Genomic DNA, 24,033 nt, shown 5'->3' on the forward strand with positions numbered 1-24,033 from the left:
GGCTATGGACGCAGCAGGTGCAGCAGGCTGCTCTGTGGGCACAGGGGTAACGATGCGCTGCAGCTCTTGGCTGCAGGCCTCAGCTCTCCCTCATGAGGTCCAACAAACTATTTAATACTTTCCCTTCAAAGGTCAGTCCTGGTTCTCAGAACAGACTGATTCGAAGCTACATAGCGTTATGGAATCTCAGGCCACCCTCAAGTCCCTGGGCCTACGCACTTCAGTGCCCAGAGGAGACACTTCAAATCTCAAGTGCTCCCTCGCTTCTATCAGCCACATCAAAGACAGGACTTTGGATACAGGAGAGGCAGGTACTATCCGAGGAAACCTCCTCAGGCTCCCTCTAGTCATGGGGCAGGCCTGACAAAACAACCCCCCGGGCCCAAACATAACTTTTGAGGGTGCACCTGAACACTGTGTACCAACCCAAATCCTGGATCCTCTATGTTGCTTGTTTTCAAACTGCTTATCCTGCTTATACTATGCATGGGCCCAAATTACATCAGACCATTGGGTGCTATGCACGGTAGAACTGGGATACTCCCGTCCAATTCAACTCCCTACAGTTCCCCATGACTTCCACCCTCCCCGTCTCTCTTCAGGGGCCCTTCTCACGAGTACATTCTAACTCAAGAGTTGGAGGCTTGCCTGAAGACAGGAGCAGTGAAAGAGGTTCCCTGGAAGCTAAAGGGAAAGGCTTTCTACTCCCGATACTTCCTAATCCCAAAAGCCAAGGGCAGTCTCAGACATATTCTAGACCTGCAAAACCTCAACGGATTCATGAAGAAGTTGAGGTTCTGCATGGCCTCCTTGGCATCGATTATTCCCTCCCTGGATCTGGAGGATTGGTATGCCACCCTCGACTTGAAAAACACATACTTCCACATGTCAATTATCCCAAGACACAGTAGATTCCTTTGCTTCATAGTCAATAGATCTCACTATCAATTCACAGTACTCCCGTTTGGCCTATTGGCAGCTCCCAGATTGTTCACAAAGTGTGTGATGATTGGGTTGCATTCCTCAGAAAACGAAAGATCCAACTCTGTCCATACCTAGACAATTGGCTAATCAAAGGCCACTCCAGGAAAGAGGTGGAAGTGGACATAAAATTAATAAATTCGACCTTCACCAGATTAGGCCTCCTGGTCAATGCACAAAAGTCAACCCTGACTCCTACCCAGAGGATAGAATTCATAGGAGCAGTCTTAGATTCAAACAAGGCCAGGGCTTACCTCCCAGACGCCTGATTCTAAGCCATATGTTCCATCACAGAGAAATGGAAATGGCACCCCATTGAATGGCGAGTATAGACAACACTTTGTAGGCGGGAGAGTTCTCCCGCCGACATAACGTGGCTACACTTGCCCTTATGCTAGCAAAATTTGTTGCTCAGTGGGGTGTTTTTTTCACCCCCCTGAGCAACAAGAAGTTTTGCTGGCATAAGCTTGAGTGTAGACAAGCCCTTAGTAACCGTCTTTGCTTAGATGGTTCTAGAAAAAATTGTTATATGCAAAAATAGTATAGCATCATTTAAGATATCTAGTAACACATACCAGAATGGGGAAGAGTTAAGGCTGTAGGCACAAGCTTAAGTATACAAGTCAAGAAATGCAAAGTTAATTCTGCAATCTTGACATTCTTTTAGAATAGCCTTCTTAATTGGAATTCCATGGGCTTTCTGAAGAAAAAAATATTCGGGGTGAGGAATAGCTTAATTCCATACACCTTACAGGTATGCCCCTTATTTAAAAAGTGCATTAAAGCTAGTCAGGACATTTCTGGACATGTGCAGCACAGCCCACCTTTACGCCAAACATTTTAAAATTGTTTTTAAAAAATAAAGCATGAAGTTCAATTTTTTCAAATCAAAACTCTTTCACTGGAACACTCTGAAAGAACGCAGTCCTTTAAGGGAGTGTCTGGAGCTTAACTGGGTATAATCAACAAGGCTCTATGCTACCCTAACAGCTCAGTTGAATAAACAGGAGCAAAAAGCAGAGCCAGAGTGAGGGGAGTGGAAGTCAGGCTGGTGGCAGTTTGTAGATTCCGGTCTGTTCCTGAAGAAGATAGATAGTATCCTTTTCTCATGCACTGTTTCATAAACTCTCAAGCACTTCTTAATGAAGCAAGTGTTGCAAATTTTAAATATCTACCTTAGCCATAGCAGTGTTTAACAAATAATAAAATTCTTGCATTATTATTTTTTTGTAATGGGAAAAATATCTTTTCCTCAAAAATGGCTGAGCTATTCTGGCTAAAACTTTCAGAAATTTCACCTTGGGGCAGAGGTCAAGTCTAAAAATGTTCAGCCTATATGAGCAGCTGAAAATGGGGTTTTGGAATAGAAACGCTTAGGGAACCCTAATAGCTGTTGCTATGGAACAAGGTCCATGAAATAATATATAATCTCTATATCCCAAATCTCTGTGTGTGTTTTAAAACAAGTTGTTTGAGTTGAGTGTGTATGTTCATGCAGCTTTATAAATGTGAGATGGTGGGCAGTTGTATTTTGTGCATACTGGAGATTACAGAGCTTTGATTTGATGATAGAGAAAAAGGAGTTTTCTATAATTCAGACGAGAGAAATTTTCAGCAGATGACATATCAAGCTAGTATCATATACTGCTAATGTGTTGGAGAGTTTTTGCTGACATGTAGACTTAAAAGAAGTTTAGAGTGAAGGATGATGCCAAGCTTCTATATAGTTAAAGCAACTGGTGGATCAGAGTGAAATGGACAGAGAGACTTGCATTATGCTTGAGTAAGCTTGCCTTGTTCAAGAGAAGCTGTTAGCTTTGAGATACACAGATGAAGGAAATGAAGACAGCTAGTTTATTTGGTCAAGATAACTAAGGTGGAAGGTGGTGCTGAATGATGTACAGCCGAGTCTGTGTGATATTTCTAATGTGTAATTTAAGCTGGCACGGGTGAAGGTAGATGCAAAGAACTGAATTTCATTGCTGCTTGTATCTTCACTGTAATCCTACTAAATGGTAGCTCTCATTGTAAGAGATACCAGACACTGACATAGTGAGAGATAGCAAACACATTTTTATTTAATAAATAATTACCACCAATGTGTGGAGTATTACCACCAATCATTGCAGCTTTCCTTTTGCAGTGTAAGTAAACTTTCAAGTAACAAATACATGTGTATAATCTGTTCAGGGTTTGAGGCCATAAAATGTTTTCAAAACTTTGCCATTTTCATATGTACACTTACAGTTCAGTCACCTACTTGTTCATTGCCTTGAATATATACTGCTCAAACAGTTTTTTAAAAAAATGGTATTTGAATTCTGTTCTCTTTCCCTCCCCCCACTCTCTAACAGAAACTTTTAAAAATTGAAAATTTTTGTTTGTTTAGAGATGGGGAGGAAAAAAATAACAGAACTATTCCTATTTTTTTAACTAGTAAATTCTTTGTGTCCATCCAAGAGTCTACAGTCCACTTGGGATATATTTCCTTCTAACATGAGGGAGGGCTCTTTTAGTCATTTTGCTAGCATTGTATAAGTTTGGAATAAATATCCATACTTGTAAGTATCTTAATTGTTCTTGTTCTGTATCTTTTCATTCACTCATCATTTTAGCTCCTTTAACTACTTTTTTTTTTTCCTCACTGAGACAGAATTCTTCATTGCTTTGTTTGTTTTCTTCTGTGGCATGTGTGGACCTGTAATCTATTTGTCTGGACAATAAAGGCTGTGAAGTTGTTTGGTGTTTTTTTTGTTACCATCAGTTCTAGTTATTTCCTGTGCTTGTCGGCGTTTCTTTGAACTGCTTCACTATCTATGATTAGGACTGTCAGCAAATAAAAACTCTCTAAGACCAGAAAATTGAGAGATTGCAGAGCTCTCCAAAACTGTGATGAGGCTTGCATGTGTACTATCTGTTCTTCAATTAGGATGAGTGGACAAAGGACAACGACTCTATGATTAGTTTTCTTCTAGACTCAAAAGCTCATGTGATTAGCAAACTCTAGCAAGAGATTCAGAATTCAGGAGGCTAAGGGCAGGTCTACACTTAAACAATTCAGTGAAGATGCTACCTTTGCCGGGATGGCTTCCCCTGTCGGACTAGGCACACCATCTCCACGAGAGATGGAAGCCCTCCTGTTGACACAGCACTGTCTACACAGGGGGTTAGGTCTGGAAAACTGTTGCTCTGGGATGTGGATTTTTCACGCTCCTGAGTGACAGTTATACTGATGAAAGGTTGTAATATAGACCTGGTCTAAGTCTGATTTTCCTCTGATTAGTGAAAGGGAAGGTTCCTTGAGCAAATGTAGAGGCCAAAGGCCACTAGGAGAAATGTTAAATAAAAATACAGTTTTAGATCCTGATACAGTAAATGCTTTAGTGCACATGCTGAACTTTAAGCTCTAGTAGTCCAATAAAGTCAATGGGTTTATTCATGTGAGTAACGTTTCATGCCCCCTTAAGTGTTTACAGGATCAGAGTCTTAGTTTTGCCTGAAGCAGTTTTGTAAAATTTCAATAAGATACCTTACTTGTGGTATTTAAGTAAAAAAAACATTTATAATTTACCTCTCTATAAATTTTACATTTCAGTAGCACAGGTTATCATATTAGTTTTACAAAGCCTCAATCTGATTTAAATCAATTTAAAAAAATGATATAAATCAGTGTTCTAAGTTGCTCCACCCTGGGTGCTAGTTTTACTCTTAGGTATTGGATGTGGATAAAGTAATTTCAGACTTGTAACTGGAACCATAAAGATATCATCCAGGGTCCCTCCCTACACAAGCATTTAAAAGGAGCAGGAAGCTAAATACCTCATACATAGAGCCTTGCAAATCCATGGGTGTCCACTTTATATCCGTGAATGTATTGTTCATGTTTGCAGATCCAAATTTTCTATCTGTTCAGGGCTCTACCCATACAAAGCTATTTAGCCTTGCTGGTTCCATACTTTGGTAATTGCAATTTGATGAGTACGCGTACTCAGTGCAACAGCTGAGTCAGCTATCGTAACTCACTCAGAGATGAGACTGACCTCAGATAAGTGCTACTTTTTTCATTCCATTTCAAAGGCAATTACGTAAATGTGAAGAGGAGTAGGTTGTAGGTGGGAAGCTGGGATTTAACTAGTCCTCTCCTAGTGTGCGCACCCGTTCAGTTCTTTCCTCCCAATTCTTCTCACCTTATTTCCTAAGGTCTTTAGATTTCTTTAAGATCATGGTAAGACTCTAATACTTCAGCCTGCAACAAGTGGAAGCCAAAAAGTGAAATCTTTTCCTTCGGATGAGTACAGTTTTTTTTACTTGCACTTTTCAAATTATAATGTTGCAGTGGGAACATCCTACTAGGCATAAATGTCATACCCAACAGATAACGAAGTCTTATAAACTCCAGAAAGTGTCTGAGACCAGGACTACATTTAGAAGGCTTTACTGGCATAGCTAATCCAGTATACTATATTGGCAAAGCGCTCCTAGTGTGGATGGATGTAGTTTATACTGATAAAACTGTGCTTTGCTATTGCTTATTCTGGGCCACCTCTTCCTTCCAAGTTAAATAAGCTAGACTAGCAACAGTGCAGTTGTGCTGGTATAACTGCGTCTATGCTAAGGGTGTTGGCCAGTAAAGCTGTGTCAGTCACAAATCATATCTCATACCTCTGATCAACATAGCTATACCAGAAAAAATTTGTAGTGTAGACCTAGGATTGTGGCTACAAATATCCAAGTTTCCTCAGCAAAAGACAGGAATTCATTTGGAAAAGGGCTCCTTCCTAATGGGATGAACAGACATGAAGATGGATGATTTCCTCAGAAATATGAAGGTGTTGACAGGAGGATTGCAGGCTTCTATTTAATCAATGTAGATTCATTGTAGCCTTTATACAGGCAATGGTTGCATAGTCCAGTGCTTTGCAAAAATTCACAGCATAAAGCACACTATAAGGGGGAGAGATTTGTGAATTACCATCCCTCCTATTCATGATTGCATGGACCACTTCTCTCTCCACTTGGAACTGCCAGTTTATCAAAGAGAAGGTTAAGAGGTGACTTGATCACAGCCTGTGAGTAGATAGGGAGATAACTGATAATAGCAGACAAAGGCATATTAAGAGTCAATGACTGGAAACTGAAAGTAGATAAATATGGGCTAAAGACAAAATGGAGATTTTTTTAAGTTAAGGAAATTAACTTTTGGAACAATTTACTAAGATGTGTGTTGAATTCTCAATCATTTGAAATGTTGACATCAGGATTACATATCTTTCTATAAAATATACGGAAACCGAGCCACAGAATATGGGCTCGATGCAGGTAAAATTCTTTGGCCTGTTATATAGGAGATCAGGCTAGATGATTGTAATGACCTTAAATCTATGAACACCCTATGACAACTGCAGCAACTGTTTATTTGAGAAAGTCATTGAAAAAGGATTTTGTTTGGTAGCTGCTGTCTGACCAACCAGCATTTTGTAGACTGCAGTTTGTGAACGAATAGCATAGTGAGAGATCTTATAGCTGTTTTGGTAGGCTCCAGGTTTTATTTTTGGCTTAAAGCATCAGTCTTGTTTGTTGGGAATCCTACATTTTTAAATTTTTTTATTTATTTTTTATTTTCTCCAGCTTGTGGGTGTGCGTTTGCTGTTTTTTATTTTTATTTCTCTGCAGGCCCCTGGTTTCCTTGTTGAATATTCCTAGTGTAGTATTATTCCAATAAGTTACAGATTATAGTATTTCATTTTGTTCCTGAAAGGCTTCTAATGTGCTGTTGATTTGGGGACTGCAAAAGCTGTTGTGTTTCATAAGGAAAATGGAAATCCCCAAGAGAAGAATATACATTTTAATTTCACATACCTTATTTCACTATTTTATACAGGCTAATTTGAGAACTAAATTGTATTCTATTGCTTCAGACCACTAGGTTCTGTCCACATTTAGATCAGAAACATACTACTTACAGATACATTTAAGTACAGTTATTGCTAATGTTTCCCTAACTAGTGTGGTCAAAAGAATTGAGGAATGTTAGAATGGTAAATCCATGCTGCTGGCTACAAGAGGTCAGTATTTTAGTGTATGGTTCTTGGAGATAAAAATCCCTGTTTGCACTGGTCAGAAAAATGTGGTTGGAGCTGTCCTTGCACCAATTCTGCCACGACCCTCCCTCCCCCCCATGGGGGGGAGGGAGGGATCACTAACCTGTAGGAATAGGAGCTACTATGTTTCTAATCCTATTGAACACATGGCCAAAGTGCAAAGATTTTCTTTAGTGCCTACTTGTTTTCATTCCAGCTGTTGAGGTCCTGTATGTGCAAGGGACATTTATGTTATGAAAGCAAGAGACTCAGACTAAAACATTTAAAAATCTAATTATAACCTAGTTTGTCACTGTCTCCACAGGCTAAATCATACCTTGCTAATAACATGTTTGGGCCACAGTTGAGCATTAAAATTAAAAATGCCCTGCAAAGGGGGGGGGGGGAGGAGGGAGAGGCTTGTGCCCTTTCTTGCTGCTTTCTGATGGATAATCAAGGCCTGAAAGGCTTTTAATGTAATGACAACAAAACATCTCTCACAGTCCTATCCTTTTATATCATTAGGAATTAAATTCTGTCTAGCCTTGAGGGCAGTATGATGAGATGATTGGAAAACTCAAAGTGGTGACATCACAAGAACCAAGAGCAGAAAGGATTTGAGGGGAAAGGGACTTTTAGCTGGTTGTCTAAGTGTATGTCTACACAGCAAAGAAAACCCGTGGCTGGCCCCGTGCCAGCCAACTCGGGCTCAGGCTGCGGGGCAGTTTCATTGCTGTGTAGATGTCTGGGTTTGGGCTGGAGCCTGGCTTTAGGACCCTGTGAGGTAGGAGCGTGCTGGAGTCTGGGCTCCAGTCTGAGCCCAGAAGTCTGCACAGCAATGAAACAGTCCTGTGGCCCAAGCCCTGCAAGCCTGAGTTGGCTGGCACAGGCCAGTAACTGGTGTCTTTGCAGTGTAGACATATCCTAAAGGGATGTCTTCACTGCAGAGTTAGCTGTGATGATCAGCATCTGTGTATGAGGACCCAGGTAAGCATAGCCTGATGTGAGCAGCCACACAGCAAACTGCAAAGCCATATCCAAGTTAATGTATCTTCAACGGTGTGCATTCATCTGTATGTGTTGCTAGGACTTCTGAGGACACATCCCATGTTTTTCTTTTGCTACAGTAAACTGAGTCAGTCTTTGATTCTTTTCCTATTGAATTGTGGGAGAACTTGTCTGTCCATCTGGGCATACACGGAAACTGGGAGAAGACATTAGAGGACTATCAGCAGTTGAGTGATTTAGCCTGTGTTCTCACTGCAAAATGAGTAGGTTATCAGCTCAGCACCTGAGCTGTACTCTGTATCCCCTAGTCAGGCCAGTTAGCCTGGGTTTTAAGCATCACTAAATTCAGGTGAGAAGGTTTTGTGTGGCTGGGAAGGTGGTTAGGGGCAACACCCAAGTAAGAGCCTGAGTTAACTCTGTAGTAAAGACATGCCCTTAAAACTCTGGCTTTGTGTTTTATTTAATTTCAGTGACTTACTTTAATATTTTGGGTAAGTCTTTGCTAAATATTACATACCTTTGCTCCTCCAGTCAAGATGTGAGAGCTCATGCATGTGTCCTTGTGTCTTCTCAGGGGCCTGCTAGCAAAACCAGAGTATATTATCTAGCAAGACATCAGCATTTCAAAGGTAGAATATAAAGCAGGAATAAAGAGAGAGATCAGCCTTCTGGACTTTCTCCATATATCATAAAGAAGCAAAAGGTATAAGCTCAGTATTTTAAAAAATATTGCTTAAGTCACCTTTAAACTCAGTTGTCTTCATAGTGAAGACAGGATGTAACAGTGTCAAGCCATAGGCTTTGAAGGGACAGAATGCTTTTGTATTCATTATTGTCTTGATTTACTCTACATCTGCGGTTATCTTTCAGGGTCCCAAAAAGAGGACACTGCTGGAGGGGAGGGGGGAGAGGGAGCTGGAGGAGGGGGTAGAGTCGGAGGGTGCTGGAGGGGTGTGTATGTACTGGGAGGGGATGTTTGGGGAGTGCTGGAGGGGGCTTTGAGGGGTACAGGAAGTATGTATGTGTACTGGCAAGAGTATTTGGAGGTGCTGGAGAGGGGGTACTTGGTGGTGCGGGAAGGGTGTGTGTGTGTACTGGGAGGGGGTATTTGGGACTACTGGAGGGGGTATTTGGGAATGCTTGAGGGATGTGTGTACTGGGAGGAAGCATTTGGGGGGTGTATACTGTGACAGGATACCTGGCGGTTGCTGGAGGGGGTACCTCTCTCGAGATGGGCAGCAGTGTTGCTCCCAGTCACAGAGGCAGGGCAGCTGGTGCAGGCCCGGGATGCAGTGCCAGCCATCTGTCAGTGCTTCCCTGCCTCTCGCCCTCCCAAGGTCTGGGAGCTGGGGCCTGGATGGGCGGATCTGGCAGCTGCACTGTAGCAGAGGGGTCGATCCCTACGCTCTGCAAAAATCCGCTGGGACATAGGGCAGAGGATCAAAAAGGAGGAAATGTCCGGGAAAACCCGGATGTGTGGCAACCCTATCAACATCCCTTCTGTTACCTATGTTACACAAAATGGGATTAAAAAGGTTGATGTGACCTCATTTCAAATCACAGGGGTTCATAACATTATACTTGGGTAGTTTGAGGATGGAGGCTGGTTGGAGAGGATGAAAAGGGAAGAAATGTGACTTATCTAAAGCATTTTAACTAGATCAGCCAAGTCAAAGCTCTTTGAGGCGGTGTTTACCCAGGGGAAAAAGATGTATTTTTAATGTGTAGCTAAAACATGTTAACCAACACATGTTAAGACTACAACTTGCCTTGTCTATACTAGGATTTTAACATGTGTTAGCTGGTCAAGTATAAAACTCTAGGGAATGTTAGCCAATACATTAAAAACACACTTTTCTTAGTGAAAACAAGGCCTTAGGGTACCAGCTCTAATGACCTTCAGCACCTGGTCTCAGAAATGTTGGCAATTCTTCTAAAGAAGTTTAGAAAAGTTATTCTCACTTGTTTTCCCCACTTGCTTCCTTAACTCCTCTAATAGAGTCAGAATCATAGAGTCCCAGAAGGGACCACCAGATCATTTATTCTGGTCTCCTGTATATCACTAAACCCCACCTGGTTATGCCTGTATTGAGCACAATAACCTGTACTAGACTAAAGTATTATAGACTAAGCTACTGTGTGCCACAGGCAGAGAACAGGAGGGACTGAGGTGCACCGAAGTCCCTGCAATGACAGGGAATTGATTTGTTGAGATATGTGCAGCTGATCCTAGCAAGTACCCTGGTCCCCAGACTGCAGAGGAGAGTGAAAAATCCTCCAAGGTCCTTGCCAATATGACTTTGTGAAAAATTTCTTCCTGATCCTGAATATGGCAATCTGTTTGACTGAGCATCTGAAAGAAAGAATTCCTTTTTCCGTCACAGAGCAGCAGTTCATCCTGTCTGGCACTGGGCTACTGAGTCTGGTCCCCCAGCATCATAGGCAAATCAGTTATACAATCCCTCTGATAAATTTATCAAGCTCTGTCTTAAAACTAATTAGGTTGTTTCCCCTACTACTCCTATTGAGAGTACATTCCAGAAACGTACTCCTCTGATGGTTAGAAACCTTCTTGTTTCCAGCCTAAATATGTTCATGGCCAATTTTATACTCATTTGTTCTTGTGCCAACTTTTTCTATGGTAGCTCTTCTCCCTCCTTGGTGTTTATGGAGAGCAATCATACCTCTCTGGCATTCTTTTTGCTAGGCTAAACAAGCCAAGCTCTGTTAGTTACTTGCAAGATAGGCTGTTCATTCCTCTGATCATCCTAATTGCTCTTCTCTGCATCTGTTCCAGTTTGAATTCATCTTTCTCAAACCTGTGAGACCAGAATTGTATACAGTATTCCAGATAAGGTCTTACCAGTACCTTGTACAGTGGCCTTAATACTTTTCTAGCTCTACTGGAAATACCTTGTCTGATGAAACAAAAAATCGCATATGCCTTTTTCAAAGCTGTATCACACTGGTGGCTCATAGTTGATCACAGGATGACTAATATACCCAGGTCTCTCTCCTTCTGTCATTTTCAACTGATAAGTCCCCAACTTGTAGAAATTCTCATTATAGTCCCAATGCATGACTTTGTACTATAAATTAATCACATTTCTATTATTCTGATACTCTAGGTCATCCAAATTCTTCTTGTATAATATTCTGATCCTCATCCTGTATTGACAGTGCCTCCCAACTTTGTGTCATTAGCAATTTTTATTAACACATTCCTACTTTTTTGTGACAACATCATTAATAAAAACGTTAAATAAGTTCAGTCCCAAAACTGACCCTTAAGGAACTCCACTAGTAACTGCCCTCCAGCCCACTAGTTTTCCTTTAGGCACTAGGCACTACTTGTCTTTTTCCACTTTAGCCAGTTCCATTTCTACCTTACAATTCTTGTACTAATCCTCATCTTCTCCAATGTAGCTAATTGTATCCTGTGTGGTACTGTATCAAATGCTTTACTGAAGTCCAGATAGATTAGATCTACTGCATTTCTGTTGTTTAAAAAAAATCAGATCTTTTCAAAGAAAGATAACAAATCAGTTTGGCGTGATCTACCTTTGGTAAAACCATGTTGCATATCATCCCATTTTCTACTTATGTCCATGTATTGAATTTATTATTTCAGATAGCTGTTTGCTGCAATCAGGGGAAATAGCCTTTGAAGACATTGGCATGGGGTTTTCCTTGATTTTTTTCCACTAAAAGATTTTCCTGCTCTGCTCAATCACTGTGCCGAAAAAATATCTTGTGTGTGTTTTTGTTACTGTATCAAGTGTGGCAGGCCTGTAGATACTCAGGGTCTTGCCCCACCCCATAACTTATAAGAAGTTACCTAGTTCATCTTAACATCTGTGCATGTGTGAGGGAAAGTGACTTTGGGTTTTGATCTTTACAATTTGGGGCAATATAAAATACTTCCACATATATAAACTCCTCACCTAGTGCTTAGCTGATATCTTATCTAATGGTTACAAGGTCCTATGCAGGGAGCAGGATGATGGCTCTAAAATTAACTGAGTTTTTTGTTTATTATTTTGCAGGTTTGTTTTAATGTTAAATCAAACCTCGCAGCTTGATACAAATAAAACAGACAAAGGTAAGTAGAAAAACAGCTTACAAAAATAATATGGAGCAAATCTTTTAATCTGTTAACACATACTTATAAATGACCAGAAACACTGGTTTATAGAAATTGGAATAAATTAATATTGTAAATTAGAGTGAATGTTTACTTGTTTGTAATTGCTTGTTTTTCTCTTCTGATACCTTAAAAATGAAATTCTTGTGCTGTTTTGTGTTTACTGTTTGTGTATTTAACATTATGATGACAAATCTGTTTTTGTCAACAAATGATCCATAGCTAAGAAAATAACCTGCACTTGTGCTAGTTGTAGAGCACCAAAAAGAGTGAAGACTTCATTCATGTGAATTTCTCTCTCTGCAGATTGTCCATGTGATTTTGAAAGGCTGAAAATGTAGTTTGCTGTGCTACAGAAGTATTGTTTAGATTCGTATTTAAGATGTAATTCAGTTCATAGCTATCTTAACTGGTACATAGAAAATTTGAGTGGCTACCAGAATATTGAACCTTTTACAACATGAAATACCAGAGGACATCAGGTTTACCTATATTCTTTGGTTTTCCTGTCCTCAGGAACTGTATCAGATGGCATGAGACTGATTGACAAGCTAATAAAGACTTTACTATAAAGCATTGATATTCTTCAGAGTATTACATGGGCATTCTCAGGTAATTGCAAAATATATGTTCCTAGGATAATTTTTTTTTCCACTGTAGCATTACCAAAAAGGTACAATGAATCTTTTCAGATCAAGGAAAGTGTAACTAAAGTTGGATTCTAGTCCTCTCTTTATTGCTTGACATTCTGGGTTTGTGAAGGATTTCTGACTATTTTTGTAGTCCGAAATCCTCTCCCTCTCTCTTATTCCCCATTAAAGTTTGTTAAGCAGATTGAACTTTGAAAAACAGATAATTCACATAATCAAAAGAGGTTTTAAAAAGACTTGACTGTCAGTAGGCATTCCTTTTATTATGTTCTTAGGCATTTGCATCTTAGGTATAGGCATTTGCAATCAAAGGTGTCCTCACCAGCATTAAGTTCTTGCTAGAGTACTGCCCTGGCTTCTGAAAATGACAGATGGCCTGATATGAAATCTTGCAGGGGGGGAGTCTCTGAGGCAGCAGAGTTGAGTTCTAGGAGTCTGAGCAAAGACTCATGTTAGAGAAGCTTTATTTTCTAGGGCATGCAGGGCCATTTGTATTCTGAAACGTGCTGGAATGAAATACTGTTTCAAAGCCAAGCCCTTTTTGACCAGGCAGCAAGTGGGAAATCCTGTGGTAAAATAAAGCATGCAAACAGGTTGATTTTTTTTTTTTAACTGAAAATAACTTATGGGCCAAACAAGAGTCAAATGTGCTGCATGATTTTGTACAAATTGACATGACTGGGGAGGATTTGGGGAGAACGTGGGTAGATAACATCACAGAAGATGGAATACAAAAAAGTTTGGGTTGCATCAAGAATAACATTTGTAGATGTTGGAGCTGTTCAAAAGATACCTGCATATTTTGGTAACTTGGGAAACATGGGTCACTGGTAAATAATGGCTTGGTTCCATTTCCAAAAATTAGCCTTTCACTCAACTGCCCCTCATTATTATGGACTTTGCTCTATTTTAGACCTAAATGTACCTCTAGTCTATAGAGATCCATTTTTTACAAACACGGATTTATGAAATCAAGATTATAGAGAATATTCTCTGTGGTAATTAAGCTAAATTTGATCCTATATAATTTTAAGATTTCTGCATTACTACTTATCCTACTTTTTGAGCATGGCAGCTTTAGTTAAGGACCAAATTCTCAAGGAAACCTGGTCATGATGGCATCGTATGTACAGGAGCTTCCTCACTTATCTATTTAGGCTTTACATTACATTTTCTACTTGCTGTTCAACTAACATGTAATCTTTGAACCAAATAATGTGTGTTGTAGCTTGATGGATGTGATGGGTTTACACATACTGAACTTGCTTTGTTTCTCTGATCTGTGATTAATATGTATACCTAAAATGAGTTAAAATTGCTTAAAAAAATAAATTGAAATGTACATTTTAAAAATAGATTTGAACTTCTTTGTGTCTTCACCTCTTTTATCCTAAGATGAAAGAGCCACAGGTATGGACCAAAGAGCACTGATTGTAGTGGAACACTTCCTGGGAAATTGAAGTGCCAATTTACGTACTGATGTAGGTTTGTGTACTGGAGTAGGTAACTCTGGTTTGAATAGTGTTATCTACTGTTGTTTGGAGGAAGCAGTATAAACAGACAGTTATTGTATCATGTTGATATTTAGCTGTAGAAGAATATTTCTAATATCTTAGTGGCATGTATATTTTTAACACTGGAATTGATGACAATTTCAAGCTGGACCTTGAAAGGTGAAACAATCGGAACTCTGCAAAACTATGCACATACAGATTTTCATCTTTACTCCAGATTGAGTTTATAATAGAAGAACCATGGATGGGGAGATGATTTTTGTTGGCCGTGGATAGTGTGTATTTATGAAGTCTTTAGGGCCCCTTGTTATCTGTAATTTTCATGCCTGATGATAATATTGGGGGTAAATAGACTGGTGCAGCGATATTGTTGGTGCAGAGAGCACAAAAAAAAAAATCAAAACTTTCAGAATCCTCTCTGACTCTTAACAAATTGGTTGGAAAGTCTGAAGTAGTGAGCTCTGACATTGACCTGCACTGTACAAAGCTATGCTTTTTGGATGAAAGCTTCCTGAAGACCTGTAATCTTAGTGCTTCAATGAGGGAGCACATCTAGATTCCAGTGCCTTGTTGTTTTTTCTTTTTAAGGATGATCTGAGTGATATCATTTGGCTTCAGAATGCTCTGTGGTTAATAATATTTACATTTTATTTGAACACAATTGCGTTAATCAGCTATAATTGTGGGACCTCACGTGGTCCCGGGAGAAGGGATCCATTAGGAAACTACATAAGAAATTTTAGCAGCTGGCAAAAAATATCAGCCTCAGTTGCTTCTCTGCTTTGGCTTTTTTAATTTCACTCTTCTTTTTTCACAATACTTCTCAAATCCCTGTCTTTTCCAGAAACACATTTACCTTTATTAGAATCATTAGGCACTTACTATTTCCCTGGGTGTGTTTACCTTTTATGTGAAATAGTGATGTTGGGGTCTTCTGTTCTTGATATCCAAACTATTTTAGATTATTTCCAAGGTTTTGATCTCTACACCACTGTGAAAAAAATGTTCCTGCTCAACTTTACTATTCTGTTTCATATATTTGAAAACTTACTGGTTCACCTCCAACTTTTTTCTTTTTATTGAAAATAAGTCCAAACCCTTTAATTTTTCTTCTGATTTATATTCTTGACACCTGATAACAGCTTCTTTTTCTCTATTGTGCTCCCTTCCAAGGCGACAATACCTTTCCTATAGTATGGTGACCTACACTGCACATAGTATCTACGTTTCCCTACAACATCAAAACATTTTACAAAATATTTTCACAACATCCTGTGAGGTAAATGTCTGTTATTTCTTATGTAGGGAGGCTGTGCCCAAGGCTATACAGCTAGTCAAAAGGAGAATTAAGCAGTAGTTCTTTGAGTGATTGTCCACAGGGATTGTACTTCTGATGCATGTACATCCCATGTGTAGGAGATGATATTATTTTGGCCAGCAGTGTCTTTGGGGGCTGTGCCTGCACCGTGGATGTCCTTGTGCCCACCTACCTGAAGGCATAAAAGGCGCAGCCATCCCTTGGTTCTGTCTTACTGCCCCTGGCAGCAAGAGGAACCTCTGCAGTGTCCTCTTACTATATGTACTGTGTAATTATTTGTTAGGCTAGATAATTATAATGTATTAGATGTTCTGTAAACACAAGGTGACTCTTAGGCCTCCTCTAAATCAGTTGCTTCACTTCCTGGTTTTCTTCCTCGAGCTTCACTCAAACCAGGGGAAAAACTAACCACATACCCTTGGACTTTTTCATACTCCCTGGACAGGACAATCCATTCAACAGCTCTCCCAGATTTATTTGTAGCCTCTGCAGATAGAGTTTTAGGTCAAGTCATATCCAATCAAAGATTATCTATATGGGCATCCAACTGTATCCTGGTTTCAGATCGCTAAGTTAAATCCACCCATGTGGATTAAAACCCATTCCATCTGGGCTCAGGCAGCTTCTGTGGCTTCTCCAAGCAGCATCCCTATTTCAGAAATTTGTAAAGGGGCTACATGGGAATCAGTCCACATTTTTACCAGCACTACTCCTTAGCTGAGGCTTCAAGATCAGCTGCCCCATTGGTGGAGCTATCCTACAGACCTTTTTGAAATATGACTCCTAGCACCCAACTGCTAACTGAGAGGTCACTAATTTAACTACCCAGAAATGGAATCCATGTGGACAGCCATTCAAAAATGAAAGAACGGTTGCTTGCCTTCAGTAACTGGTTTTGTGAGGTTATTATTAATTTGTGTTAACCTTTTTGGGGCTCCTAATTACCATGGTACTATTCAAGCATAAGACAAAAGACCGATATAGACAGACGGGAGCACAAGGAAACAGTGAGGCAATATTGGTCAGCATGATAGCCAGTGATTTTGGCAACAGTGGTGGCCTAAATATTGTCAAGTATTTTGTAGGCCTCATGCCAAAAGCAGGGATTTGAGGGAGGATAACGAGATAGTTTTCCAGATGTTTACCAGGAGCTCCTCCCAAATGTGAGGAGCAGCCTGAGAGAAAGCACAAAGGTGCTTGTTTGAAAATGTAATAAGTGGGCTATGGAGGGTGGCATCAGAGGCAGGGGTTGATGTTGTGAATAAGATGATAGCTAGTGTGGGGGTAGGCTCTAAAAGGCCTTGAACGTGAAGACAAGATGCTTATGATGCAATGTAAAAGGGGGAGCCAGTAGAGGGATTCAAAGAGGGGGTGACATGGTCAAAGTGGTGGGCTTTGGAGAATGATCTTTGCAGTAGCATTCTGAATGGATCTGAACAGGGCAAGATTGAATTTTTCAAGCCTGAGAAAACATGCTGTAGTAACTGAGATGACAAGAGCCTGAACAAGAGTTCTAGTTGTTTAGATGGACAAAAGAGCTGTATCTTACAGATGTTATGCAGAAAGAATCTGCAATATTTAGACATAGCCTGGATGTGAGGACTGAGAGAGAGGTCTGAGTTGAAGAGGATGCCCAGGTTGTGGGCCTAGTGACAGGTGGTGGTGTCCACAGTGACAGAAAAAGGTGATAACTGTTTTAGCCATGTTTAGCTAGGACTCATGGCCAGACAGACATCCATGGGGAGTTGTCAGAGACAGAGGGTGAGGTTTTAGTTTGGCCGGAAAGAGACAGGTCTGGAGTAGAGAGGTAAATCTGTGTCTCATCAGCATAGAGATGGTAGTTGAATTTGTGTTTGAGATTACCCACAGATAAAGGAGAGAGGGAGAAGAGAAGAGGACCGATGACAAAGCCCAGTGGAACCCCCACCTATGATGTTTATAGCCTGATATTTCTGCTATGGTTTTGAATCCTCTCCATGTGTCAGGGTTTGCTTTGTCTTTTTTTAAAATACAAGTTAAATTATTCTGAGTTAAATGATCAGGATAATGTATTTTTTCATTCTATAATTAATAATTTAGGGTTAGAATTATTCTGTTCCACTTTATGGGGCTGAACTCATTTCAACTTCACCTCTGTATTTCACCTAGATACACTGTTGTGCTGATTATTTAAAAAGTCTAATGAAGGAGAAAAGAAGTGGAGGCGTGGGTTTGGGGGAAAGATGAAGAGCTCTGTTTTAGCCATTTAGCTTGAGCTGACAGCTAGACGGCTGCGAGGAGATGCCAAATAGCTGGGCAAAGATTTTAGATTGTACAGAGGAGATAGGTCTGGAGAGAGAGATCTGTGAAACCTCATTATAGAGAGAGTTGAATTTGTGTTTGTGTATGCAGTTATTTAGAAAGAAGATGTAGAGGGAAGAGAGAAGTCATGGAAAGGCAGGGTGATAGGATGGCGGGGTGGGCTCCTGGAAGAGACTAAGTTATGGTCAGGAGTGAGAACTCAGCAACAGAGAGACCATTGCCAGGAGACAGGTCAAGTGAATGGGCCTTTTGGTGTGTGGAAGAGTTGAACCATGGATGTGTTTTCAGCACAGAAGTTGAAGTCACTAGGATGAGTGTGGGAGACTGAGAGGAGAGTAAGATAAAGTTAGGAGTTGAAAGCAGAGGAAGGCTGATGGGGAGGAATTGAGTGGATGGCAGCTGACAGCAACATGGAGGGGGAGAAGAGAAGAATTGGATACAGTGTTATTCAAAAGAGGGAAGAGAGTGGTAAGGGAGGAGGATTATTAAAAATGGCAGCAGGAACAGCAGAGGAGAATCCCAACACCCTGACCATGGTCAGACAGAGCATGAGCAGAGGAGTGGCCTCCATCAGAGGGCAGCTGTAGAGGCAGGGTCAGACAAAGGGATCCAGGTGTCTTTGAGAGCCAGGAGATGGAGGGAGTGGGATAGGAAGAGGTCCTGAATAAGTGATCTTGTTAGACATGACAGCAAGAGAAGGGGAGGAGCAGGATGGTGTGAGGGTAGGAATGGTAGTACAAGAAGGGTGGAGGTGATGGTGAGTGTAGGTGTGGGTGGAGGAGAAAGTGGGAATGGAGGGAGGGTCACAGTTGAGGCAAATGTCCCCAAAGATGAGGAAGTGGATGTGGGACTTAGATTTGTGCTGGCAGGAAGAGGGGGCAGATTGGGGTAGAGAGGAAAAGAGAAGGTAGAGGTGGTAGGAAGAATTGTAGAGGGGTGAAGGTAACCAGAAAAGAAAGATGGAGCCAGTGGGAGGAAGGGAAGAGGCAAGAGGATGAGGACAGATGCTATGATGCAGAAGAGGGGTGTGGTGAGGGCCATGGTTGAGTGAAAGATGAACAAGATTGCAAAAATCACAAAACTAAACACACAAGATCTGAAGATATGCTCCTGGGCTGGTGTGGGACCCTACTGTCTAAGAAGGATCCTTGCTATAGACAGAGCTCCCCAATCACAATCCCTGTTGGTTGTGAAGAACCAGGCTGTGATTTGGTGGCTGTATCTACATAAGGTCCCTGTGTCTGTATAGGGTTCCACAATCTGACCTCCTTCCCTGCTGCTTTTGAGTCTTATAACTACAGGATTCTGTATCCGCAAAGGAAATGAGAAATAGCTGGGCCCACCCTGCCTTTTAAGCCTTTGAGGAAGTTGAGGGGGAGAATATGAGGACATCCATACCACAGGTGTGCCTCCAGCAAGACAGTATTAGCCAAAAAGAATTGGATCTCGTGTGCATGTGCACCAGAGGTGGAATCAGTGTGGACAACATATCCTGAAGAACCGCTGCTTCTGAAGTTAAGTAACTGTTCTTTCCTAGATCTATGTCTCAGGTCGGGTTTACCTAGTACAGTGTGCAGTAATGACATCAAAATATTTTGTTTGGTATACTTGTCAAATAGCAAGATATATTTACTATAAAGCAGAGGATGGAGTTGATGAACAATTAGTGTTCTGTGCATTCATGTATCCTAAAGTTTTGATCTCAAACTACTATAAGGACACACGTAGGTAGAATTCTGAATTTCCAACTTCTTTTTTACTTGAGTAATAAAAAAAAAAACTTTAAAGTAATACATGTGTTTTTATTTCCTCTGGAAGATTCCAAGTAGATTGTATGTGTGAGAGAACTAAAATATCTGGTTTAGTAAGCTTAAAATATCTTTACAAGCAAACTGATTTACATAATTATTTTCTCTTAGATTAAGTATAGTCCAAATGCCTGTTGGGCAATGAAGAAACATATTGGGTTCTTTATGTACCACTATCCCTTTTGTCTTGTTTCCTATTCCTCTTTTACTGTAACTGGCACATTGGACATCTGATAATTCTCAATTTTTTTCCAAAATAAATTGTTCCTTTCCTAATTATTCAGTATGTTGGTTAATAGTTTCATTTAATTGCTTCCTTCTTCTCATGCTGACTATTTGTTGATTTTTCTAAACTAAAGAATTGTTACCTTAACTGCTCAAAATACATTTGAGTCTGTTTTGTACTGTTTCACATCTCTTCTGCCATAAATTGTAATATCTGTAAACTTGGAGCGTTTCCTCTTCTTTTTCCTGCAAAATTATGTAAATAAAATCACATCTTAATAAAATCATACCACGGTCTTAAAGCTGACCCTGCACTGATTGCATGTTATATCCCTTTTCCAAATTATGCAATTGTTTAGATGTGGAATCTTGTAAAATGCATTTTGGGAATTGAAGTATAGGCAGTGAAAAGCCTTTATCACACAGCAATTCTTTCAAAGAACTCCAGCTGATTAGTTAGGTATATCTTTCTCTACCTGAATCCATCCTAGTTATTTTTACTCAGATGCCTTCCCGTATGTTCTCCAGCCATATTCTTTGAGAATTTCCAAGACTTGCCCCACAACCACAGTGAAACTTGCTAGCTTTGAAAGTTATTATATAGGGCTTGTATGAGCAAAAGTATATTATTCAAAGACGCATAGTGAGTCACTTGTCACCAGGTTCTGTTACTTTGAAAATGAATTATTTCTTGTTTTGAAGAATAATACACATTGCTCAGCTGTCTCTAGACCTCTTCCTTCATCTCCAGTCTTTGGCAGCACTGTAGGCACTCTGCTTTTCTTTTGCTCTTCTGAATGCCAAACAGCTAGCCTGATCCTAATCCAGACTCGCTGCTTGTTTTATGCAGACCTCTGTCACTCGGGCACTCACTGAAATGGTGGATAAATGACTTACAGCTACAAACCATATTGCTTGTGCTCTAGACAAAATGTATTTCCTAATGTGAGTTCTAAAAGTTTCCTGTTCTTGTAAGTATTCTTTATATAAATTTAGTTTAATATGGTGGTTTGCTTTATTTGCAAATGAAAAAGTGATAGAATACACAGCTGACAGCTAGGAATCCAAGAGCCAATTGCTGATGCACTCCAAAGTGAACAGCTTTGCAAAACAATGTACTTTATGGAGCAATTACAATCCCTGTTCCACCTAGTTTTTTCTTCTTCCAAACTATATCTGAGTTTCATCCAGGTCCTGTCTCCTTTAGATAGAGGGAAGGCTAGAAAACTACCCCATCCAGATCTGATAAAATGTAAACTTAGAGCTGTGCATCAGCATATTGATGGCACTATTGCTCACAATTCCTTATACACTGAACTGAAGAGACTACAGAAAGTAATCATGTTAGGTTCCTTGATAACTTCTTTGGTTCTTTGATGATCAGATACCTAGCACTCATGAGAGAGCTCTTGGAAAGGAAGAAATGGAGCCATTGAAGAACACTACTCCTTCCATGCATGTCAGAATCCACCAGCAGCTCATTAACTAATCAAAATACCTGAATTAACAACAAAGGATGTTGTGGTGAACTGATGATTAAATATAGTCATTAGTGTGGACATTGAAATTGCCTAGGATAATAACGTAGAACAGCTTCAAACAAGCTCGCTTAGCTTGGTCATGAATACTGTAGCATAGTGGGACAGTCTTTATTTCACCAACATTCTCAAATTATCTAGGCGAGTCCTAGTAATATATGTAAAATTGGGTTTTACCCATCATTAAACCATTGGTGGGAAGTGACTTTTGGTTTTTGATAGTTCAAAAGCAGAAGACTCGGGTAATCAGTGACTGTTATCTGTTTCTCTATGCACCTGAAATGTGATGCCATGCATGACTAGTGGGACAAGCAACAGCTGTTGACAACTAATTTGCCGTTTAAATACATCTTGTCTTGTTTCTGTGCTTTTCACATGAAGGAGCTAAGATTCTGTACTCCAAAAGAGTATCCTCCCCCCCAAACTGCTGAATTCTTAGCTCCCAGTCTGTACTTTCCTGGCCTTACCTAGAACTGGCATTTATTTTTTATACATTAAAAATACATGTAGTCATTGAAAAACACAGCTATTGAGCTAGGAGCATATGAAACAGGCCCCAGGTCAGGTGCAAAGGACTTCCCTAAATGTCAGTCACTGTCCAGTGTAGAGTGTGGTGGAGGAGGGAAGGTTTGCTCTGAAAAGCTTCCCTATTTAAGGACATATGAGACTGGAAAGGAGAGCAGCTGGCAGTGTTTTAGGGGCCGCAGAAGAAGAAAAAAGTGTTGATCGTTGCCACCTCCCATTGAAGAATAGAAAATCTTGCTGACCTAGGGAAAATGTCTCTTGGGGAGGGAAGTGGATGGCTTCCTCAGATTATCCATTTTACTTCATTGTATTTTTAAGTTTATAAATTGCACCAATACAATATCCAGTTACTTATAAAATATTTAACAGAACATATGACAAGGGCTATATGTTTTTCAATTTGAAAAATCTGTTTTCAATGTGCAAAATGGTAAAAGTCCATTATAAAGTTTCATGACCACAGTGGTGGCTGTCAACCAAAGAAAGTATCACAAGTTGGTATGTATGTTTCAGAACACATTGAAGAAAGAATTTTCACTTTTTAGCTTGATGGAACTTCACTTTGAAAAATTCCAAAAATCAAAAGATGTTACGTGTTACGAAAACATGACAAACTTCAATACAATTGAGTTAAAATTTCTTAAGTTAGCTGTAGGAAAGTTGTACTTTAAATTCATTCTGTGGTAGCATGCTGATGACATGCAAATTCTCTGCCTTTGTGCTTCTGATTTTATCATCTGTCTGTGCATTATAATAAAATATTTCAGCACTTGTACTTTTGGGCTAATCCACAAACTAAGTGCCAAGTTTGAAAAATCTGGAAAATGTTCTTGTCAAGAATCAAATGGAGCTGATTTCTTGCATTTCCTGATCGACCTGGTTGTGACCTTTAGGGGCACTATCACAATATAAATATTAAATAACTTAGATTCTATTCAATCAATTTTGCAGTAAACAAAAAGCTGTTAGGAATTTTGAATATTAATGTTTTCCACTGTGAGAACTCAATTTCACAGTACCTATAAAAATCTGTAACTACTGTGAAAATAAGTCTTATATACGACTACCTGTTGTTTGCAGCAACATGATCAGGCAGCTTGAAGAGAAGTCATGGAATAATATCTACTGAAAGGAGCCATAAAACTCTTCTTTGATGTATAAATTGCAGAAGAGGATAATACACAAATACAAGATTATTTTAAAATAGTTTCAGTAATGGTTGGGTCTTACATGTAAGCAAGCCCTGCCTGGATTATCCTTTGAAAAGTGTGTTCTGGAAAGTGTGTAAGGGAATGTCAAACAAACAAACAAACAAAAAAAAAGCAAGGTCCCCACTCTCAAGATTGGTCCACTTCCATTAATTCCCATGAAAGATATAGTTGTGATTTACTGGAGCCCCTTAATCCTTATTACCTTCTAAACTTTGAAGATATACTCATTGTTCTGCACAGACCAGAGGAAGATAGTGTCTGTCGCATGGAGCTTAACATCAACATTCTTGCAGAAATCAAAATTTATCAAACTGCTAATGCTGTTCTAAAATTAAATGTACTGTAAACTCCGTAGGATATAACTGCCTTATTGTACATTAGTAACTTTCAGTATAAATATAAGATCTTAAATTATTTTTGTTCTTAGCTGTGGGAATACTGGTTAAAGGCAATAGTAAACAATACTATATGTAAAGATGACTTCAGTATTAGAAAAAAATATTTAATTATTCAGATTGAAAGGAAAGTTCAGTTTTGGAATATGTAATAAATGTTCAAATCCATTTTGTCCTGTGCTACTTACATGGTTTTAATAATTTTTCGTGCTCATTTTGAAAAAAAATAACTGTTCTCAAAAAGCCATAGAATTGAATTCTCCGTCAAATTGTTGGTTTCCTGCTGAAGAAATTGACCACCACTTGGTGGCAGTACTAGGCTTCAAAAGGAAAAT

The 24,033-nt window shown here is 39.7% G+C and overlaps 1 protein-coding gene across 6 annotated transcripts in view; it reads left to right on the forward strand.

The window, feature by feature from the left end:
- Positions 1–24,033, forward strand: part of ZNF644 (zinc finger protein 644) — a 78,022-nt gene that overhangs the window by 19,749 nt on the left and 34,240 nt on the right. For 4 of the 6 annotated variants that reach the window (XM_067538495.1, XM_067538498.1, XM_067538500.1 and 1 more), the window contains exon 1: positions 12,260–12,825. In XM_067538495.1, coding sequence (XP_067394596.1) covers positions 12,812–12,825 — 14 coding nt within the window. In that variant the 5' untranslated portion in view covers positions 12,260–12,811. Of the gene's footprint in view, positions 1–8,279; positions 8,773–12,115; positions 12,172–12,259; positions 12,826–24,033 lie in introns of those variants that run through there. The other 2 variants (XM_067538496.1, XM_067538497.1) reach the window with 2 other exon arrangements.

This window comes from Emydura macquarii, unplaced genomic scaffold (assembly GCF_026122565.2).
Source record: "Emydura macquarii macquarii isolate MOO-44397 ecotype Brisbane River unplaced genomic scaffold, CSIRO-AGI_Emac_v2 contig_480, whole genome shotgun sequence".
NCBI classification, from domain to species: domain Eukaryota; kingdom Metazoa; phylum Chordata; order Testudines; family Chelidae; genus Emydura; species Emydura macquarii.